Source organism: Folsomia candida, unplaced genomic scaffold (genome assembly GCF_002217175.1).
Source record: "Folsomia candida strain VU population unplaced genomic scaffold, ASM221717v1 Fcan01_Sc037, whole genome shotgun sequence".
NCBI classification, from domain to species: Eukaryota; Metazoa; Arthropoda; class Collembola; order Entomobryomorpha; family Isotomidae; genus Folsomia; species Folsomia candida.
In genome coordinates, this window is record NW_019091229.1 from 1,006,336 (window position 1) to 1,014,087 (window position 7,752).

Genomic DNA, 7,752 nt, shown 5'->3' on the forward strand with positions numbered 1-7,752 from the left:
TTTGCATTTAATCACTGGGTAATGAACCCAGGTACATTGTTATGACGTTGAAATTTGACAAAACAACAAGCAGCGGAAGCACCTACCCAAAAAGGAGTAAACCGGAAACAGAAATTGCTATGATGGCTTTAGCCACTGGTTTTGGGACTCAGAAGGACTTCTGCTTCTGGACGCTTCGGCTCCGAAAAGGGCGAGACCTGGTGCCTGTTATACCGCAATTTTGAAAAATTAAGCCAAGCCATTGGAGAGAAAAGACCAAAACAAAAATCATTTTGCTCACGAAAACGCTCATGACGAATTTTCAGTAAAAAATCAAAATTTTCGAAGGGTGCCATTTTAAGCCAAAAAATGTCAAAATTATGTCATCCCCCTTACAGTCCACACCTGACATCTGGTGACTAATACATATTTCGACATTTTCAAGAAAAACCTCGGGTAGGAGATTTCGACGATTGATAAGGTGAAAACAGCGTTTTTTACCTTTTTTCGAGAACCATTTATAAAATTGGGATAGAGTATTTTAAATTTAGCGGACCAAGTGTGCTGACCTCGCAGGGGACTACACTTAAAAGTAGTAAGGCAAGTACCCCAAATTTATTACCGGATCATGGCGAGGCCAATTAATTTCTGTCCCCCCCCTCGTATATGTAGTACACGCTAAATAAATTTGATTAAAATTTACCCAAGTTTGATCACATTTTACCCAACTGTTGAGGCCGAAATGAGATGACACAACTGTTGTGTAAAAATTTCACTCAGGGGTTGAGTAATCCAATTGATCAAAAGTTGAGTAAAATTAACCCAACTAAATCGCGATACGAAAATGTGGGTTGACAAGATTTTATACATTAGTTGAGTAAAATTTCACTTTTATTAAGTGAATTTTGCTGAATTATTTGGTAAATTCTGATCAATTATTGAGTAATTTTTTTCCAACAATTTGATAAATTGTGCACAATAAATGGTTGGAATTTAATAATTATTTCAGAGATGATGTTGTTTACCTTTAATAAAAAGTATTGTTTTTATTCATATAAGTCATATTTTAAAATTATTACATAATTATTTTGTACCAAGTTTAACAACTAGAACATGATTAGTACTTAATTTATAAGTCAGGTAGTTGCATATTAATAAACTTAATCTATAGTTATTTGAGATCCAAGTGAAAGAACTGCCGAGGGGGGTGAACGAATTTCTTTAGTTTGATAAATCGAGTGATCGAAGAAGCACCAGACTGGGTAACATTCATCAGGGAATTGAAGTTGAAGCACATGAAACATTTTGAAACAGATATCCACAGCATTAATTAGCGACGACGCTTTCACAAGTTTCCTCTCCACCATAACGTAGGAGTCATGTATTATAAGGGATCCCAATTCTCCGACACACAGAACAAAGGGTTGTTTTCGTCTTGACTCAATTGTCCTAAAATTTTCAATGTCATGTGTTACCTAAATAAACATAACACCGTTGAATTACCAATTATTATTACCTAACAAATCAATAAAATAAATTAGCTAACCGGTACAACTTGTATGAAAAATTCAGCTGACTCTCCCGATGTTATTTTCTTCCTCTTTTTGGATTTCTTTGAATAGGCTGAGCTAGCAGTCAAATATGGCAATAACACAAGCGCCCCAACCGTCTTGTCATCTTCGTGTAAATAAGTCAATATTAAAAACATTTACAAATCTCAAATTCACAACTAAAATTAGATGATTAACTTTATATTTCTTAATTATTAATTTCTAACCTTTAGACCAATTCGACAAAGGTTTTTTTATGCCGATTTCGTCCAAGTTGGTTTTGATTTTCTCGGCGTAACTGCAGATTTGTACTGAAACTGCTGCCCACTTCAGAAGCATCTTATCACATTTGCCAGGAAATAAAGTCTTGAAGTCCAGCTCAATCTTTGCATAAAGTTATAAGGTGTTCGATAGTTTTTATCAAATTTAAATTTAGTCCGCTTAGAAAGTTGTGACGTTACCATTCCTGGAGTGTCGAGAAGCCTTGGCCATTGGTCCAACATTTCCGCTAAATTATTCGTGTTCCTGAATTGGGATGTTCTCAAGCAGTAGGTCTCAGACATGTATTTAGTGACCTGAGATATGGGGACGGTAGAGTTGAGAAGCCAAGACTTTTTCTCCTCTTCGTCTACAGTTGGATCTGATAAATTCACAAAATTAGTAATTTTTCCCGGAATTTTAAATAATTGTCATGCATAATATGCCTACCCAAAACTTGGCACGATTCCACATTAGGCGGTTGGACTCGACACTTCACTTCATTCTTTCGACGAATATATTTCAATCTGTCCTCAATCAAACCGGATGCTGGAATTCTTCTGTAAATAATTCCATCTGAGCCTTCTCTCTTGGAGTTTGATAACTTCGACTCACTGTAGAATAAATTCTGAAATTGAAGCAAAAAATCTGAATTCAGTGGAAAATATTTTAAATATTTTAAAGTGTTGACATTTTTCTTACAATTATATCCAATTTTTGAGAGTCTGGGAGCGAAGGAAACAATTGAACTGCAATGCATTGGGCCAAATTTTCTTTCACGTACTTAGGCGGGCTAAAATTAATCAAAAATTAGTAGAACTTATTACTTTGTAAAACATATAAGGTAACGCATAGTTTTGTGAATGATAATTAAGTATTAATTACTAATATGAGTATTGCTTAACAAGATGATTCACGGTCCGTCGTTTTATCAGATTTTTAAGGGCAAAGTTGATCACATTTGTTTCAACGCAATCATCTAAAAGTTTCCTTCCTTTGGTTGTTCCTTTATCAGCGTCAGATGTAAGAATAATCCGCTTAACGTCCTGCTTGACAGAAATAATTTCATTAAAAAGGATAGATTATATCTTACAACTAAACTTACAAATAAGGGATCCGCGACGTTGCAATCTGGAGAAACCGGAATATTTTGTAATTCATCCACAAATATGTTTTCCTCTTGGCGAGGTGGCGTAGCGGTGGGCGGAGTTACCTAGAAGTCATTAATATTTTTAAACAGTTAGCACTTAACCAAACAAATAAAGTTATGTTAACAAATTTACGAACCACTAAGTACTGAACAATATTATCCTCCTGGCTTGACTGGTCACCGTCGGAAATCTGTTGCACGCTGGACGTCACAGATTTCGAATTGGTTCGCTATATAATTAATTATTGAGAGTATCACGATAAAGAAGGGAATTATTATTATAAGCTTATAACTAAATTAACTCAATAGGACAACAAATATTATCCACCGAATCACACTCATCGAACGACCTTACCACTACCAATGGATTTTGAAGGTCAAGTTGTAAGGGGTCAAGTATTTCAGCCTTGTCTTTTTTTCCTACTTTGAAAATGTATGAATATTGAAATTTTTCAACATATTGAATACGAGCAACGGCTAATTTTACACTCTCATCATGAACAAAACACAAAATCACCTGACAAAATTGCAGCCCCGACTCAGAACTTCCAATAAGAAAATAGTTTAGTGGAGAAATCTTTGTACCATTTATTTGAACAAAATCAAGGCAAAATATTTTATTACACTGAGCTGACGATATGGTGGAAAAATCTACATCATCTTTGATGTCCCTAATGTCAAATGTATTGCCGGGTCCAATACTAAGTTGAACTTTTGGCTCAATGTTAATGGAACCAAGTGAAAACGCCATATTTAGGGACATTCGCCTTGCGACACTTTTGGAAATATTCTTGAAGTTGCACGAGTTTTTACCAACCGTTTTAGCAAATCTGTGCTTGGCTTCGAATCTCATACACCAGTAATTTCTGAGTGGGCCTAACTGATTAATTGCGTTTGGATAATGCAATAAGTGATGAAATTTTGGAGTTAAATTATTCCCCGTTAAATCAATATACATCTGATGATGCTCTGCTATTAAGAACTGAAGTAATAATTTTGATCGTGTTATGACTGGAGCCATCACGATGCGTATTATTCTCCGAAATTTAAGTATTAAGTTCCAATATTTATCGTCGGATGGAATTCGGTCACCAAAAACTGCAGGAAAGACGAGAAAGAAATTACTCATTTCTGACGCAGAAAAACAAGACTTTTTGTCGCCGTCAATAATATTTGAGCCTATTTCGGGAAATTTTGTTAAATGATGACCATTTCTCTTCAAGCAACATGACAATCTATGATTAATTTCAACTAGCGAAAAATAATTATTCTGTAAAATATGTTCGAGGACCAGCTTTAATTCAATTATACAAATTCCTTCAAATATGTCGTGCATAATATCGGGGGCAAAGTTAGAAGTAACGTGAAATCCAGCAATCTGATTAATTATGGATAGTTCTTTTATGCCAGTGAGACTAACGTTTTGAACCTCAACATCTTCAGAGTATCCCAATCTATTTCGAATCAACTCTTTTCGCTCCTCCACATCAACGTAGCTCTGTGATTTGGTTGCTTTGCAAAAACGGCAACGGAAATTGGCGTTGAAACTTTCAGAAAATCCAAGGATTGCATGAAGCGCTAGATTATCACCACAAACTTGAAGTAATTGGACATTGCTAAAGGGTGAGTTTTCAAATTCCTCGGATTTAGGCATACTTTTGTTTAATTTATTAAGCTCATTTACAATTGGTGCAAGAATGGAATTCATCCCATATGATTTTATATATTTGGATTTAACAATTAATAGTGGGAATATTGCGGAAAGCTGTGACTTTAAATGAGGAGCAAAATTCGAAATTATGAAGTAAAACATTCCTAATTTGTGGAATTAAGCTTTTGCACCCAATGGATTGCAGATTTCAATATCGTCATAGTAAATTTGGATAAAAAGAGGATTTCCTGTAAAACTACTGACAAATTCCCCTGACTGATAATCCCGTATAATATTTTTATCCTGATTCAGACGTCCTCCGGCATCAGTGACCTCTCTATATTTTTTAAGGGCTACGGGAAGAATATCAGATATCCGGAAGTAGTACATATTGTCAAATTTCTCACGCATCGCTCCTACTGAATTGTCGAATTTGAAATGCGAACCAAGTCGTAGTTCCTGTGCTTCTATAAATATTTTTGTTTTCTCTAAATATTTTTCAATTTGATATTGAGATGAAGTTTGTTTCGGAAATGGTTCCTTTAAAGAGTTTAATTTGATAATAATTTCATCGTGGGAAAGATTTGGTTGTAGGAAAGTCTTAGCAATATCAACAATGCTATTAACCAAAGAATTTGCAGCACAAAGAATTTCCCCAGATTTTACTAGGGGAATTGATCCAGACATTTGAAGTGACCTCATAAATGACAATTTATAATCATTTGTCACTTCATTAATTATTTTGGCAGAATAATCATGACTAAAAAAACTTTCTTGAGACAAAATATTCTCATCATTAAGGTTATTTGTTATTTTTGGAAAACTAAATTGTGAAAGTAATTTTGGGCATATTTTGGCTTGCACGTGTTTTCTAAGATTGTTAATATTTGTGAAGGTCATTAAATACAAGGGACAATCTATTCTGGCTGAAGGCCCTGTTATCTCGTGAAAATCCCTGATATGATTCCAAAAAGATTTGAAAGAATTTAAGGAACGATGACACAAGCTACATATATACACATTTTCTTCCTTAACTACACTAACCTTCCTAATTGCACCAATTATTTTTAGTCTGTTTCCTATTGACGGGACCAGCGTGGCAAACAGATGTTCCTCAAGTGAACCAGCAGGGCAGTCGGGAATTTGACGAAGAAGTTCGTCGTCAAAATCATTATCTAAAATTGGAAAAATAAATAATTATAATAATGACCAAGCATTGCACGATTTTTTAATAGTTCGGATGACATAAATAGTACAACACCTATATTTTTCACCAAATATATAATCTTACCTTTAAAAGTTTCCAATAATACTTCCAGTCCAACTGTCTGGAGAATTGATTCCAAAAATTTCGTCATTTCTAGAAATTTTTAACTAATTTGCAGGAACAAAAATCTCCACCTAACTAGAGCGGCGAGGTGGCAAGAAGAACTGAAGAATTTTTGTGCTCGCGGGAAGCGTCATCCAAGACCACACAACTGGTTTGTTAATTTTGATACAAGTGTTGAGTAAAATTTCCTCAACTTATGTATAAAATTTATTCTTTATTGTAGCGAGTTTTTCAACTTTTACGTTGGTTTATTTGTTGCAATTATTTGTAAAAAAAACTAACCAATAATTGAGTAAAAATTAGTCATACATGTAGAAAACCGATTTTTCACAAGTAATGACTACAAAATTTACAACGTTGGGTAAAGATCAATTTATACAACTCCGTTGATTAGTTTTTAGTCTTAGGTTGGAATAATTTGTACCAATGTTGTAGAAAAATTAACCAATTCCACTTTACTCAACCGGTTGTACACAACTTTATTTAGCATGTACTTACTTTTTACTTATTATATGTACATATGTATTTATGATAAATCTGTTGTACAAAATGTATATACTTTCAAATCAACTAACGTAAATGAAATTGACACCTATTTTTACACGCCTAGTCCGTCTTTTCTTCCAAATTGTCCTTACAATTTCTCCCACAAAGACCCCCCAACTTATCGCACCCCCAAACAACAGGACGATAAAGATGGTGCCAATATTCGAAGATAATTCCTGCCCCTGAATCCCCGACCCTCCAGATGAGTACCCCCTCTTATAATGAGCTATATTAAGTTGAGCAAAAAAATTCGTCCACTTCCAGTAGATTCCAGACTCTAAAATTTTATGAATCCCTCCACCCACAAAGTTCCACCCGTATTTCGAAATTACTAAATATTTCCTTCTTGAAAGATACGTTTCCTTCAAGATTTTGTAAGATTTTCGCTTCAAATGCGACTTTTTTGAAAGTACGCGCTCAATAGTTTCTTCAATATCGTCCGACCACGTGACCAGGGCAGATTTTTTACAGTCTGCCAGTAATCGGGCGCCATCCTGAACGTTATATGAGTCCAAATTGAACAGAGTTTGAAATAACGGGTAATCCTTCACCTTATCATACACCGTGTTAAGATAAGCTTTATGGAACGTGAAATCGGCAGCTTGTTCGGGCCGATTACATCTGGAAAGTCGCGGTATTTTGCGTCGCTGTCCGTAGTCAAAAAAACAATATCGATACATAAAGACGGCCTGGAATTTACTCCGAAAATTGTGCAACTCAAAATTTGGATCAAGTTTTTCAAACGCTTCCTTAATAACGATCGAGATTGATAACTCGTTTAAAATATAGGAACTTATCTCCGACAAGGACTCGGTAGCGTATTGGGCTGAGTAAAAATTTACGAAACGAAACTCCTGGTTAGTCATGTTGTCCAAAGATGACGGGACATTAGATATTAACGGAGCGGTTAATTCGTTAGTGACGAAACTTCGATACCCGTTCGTGACCATGATGACGGACAAGGACCAAAGTGAGAGTAAGGCATTAGCTCTTTTAGAACTTGTCGATTCACAGCTGTTTTCCAACATGGCGGCAAAAACGGGGAGAAACATGACTTTACCTGTTACGAATTTCAAAATGATTGCCATGGAGGTGAAGGAAATTGTGAGGAGGGTCCACGCCCAGGTTTGGAGGGGGTTAGATAGTTCCGAAAGGTGACGTATTCCCCCAAAAGGGAGGAACACGTGGCAACAGAGAGGCTAACATCTGTCCACATGACGTAATGCAGGTCGGGCGGGATGAAACTGATACTCTGAGATGAGGACGAAGTGAAATATTCCAAATCTGA

General features: G+C 35.5%; 1 protein-coding gene across 1 annotated transcript; it reads right to left on the reverse strand.

The window, feature by feature from the left end:
- Positions 1–1,016: 1,016 nt before the first annotated feature.
- LOC118439527 lies at positions 1,017–6,371 on the reverse strand. Its single transcript, XM_035860915.1, has 11 exons — positions 5,880–6,371; positions 5,633–5,763; positions 3,075–3,167; positions 2,893–3,000; positions 2,673–2,833; positions 2,490–2,580; positions 2,238–2,415; positions 1,991–2,169; positions 1,757–1,913; positions 1,526–1,656; positions 1,017–1,454 (listed from the first exon to the last, which is right to left on the reverse strand). The coding sequence occupies exons 1-11, from the start codon at positions 5,944–5,946 to the stop codon at positions 1,140–1,142; spliced, it is 1,611 nt and encodes a 536-aa protein (XP_035716808.1). The 5' UTR covers positions 5,947–6,371; the 3' UTR covers positions 1,017–1,139.
- Between the last annotated feature and the right edge of the window lie 1,381 nt (positions 6,372–7,752).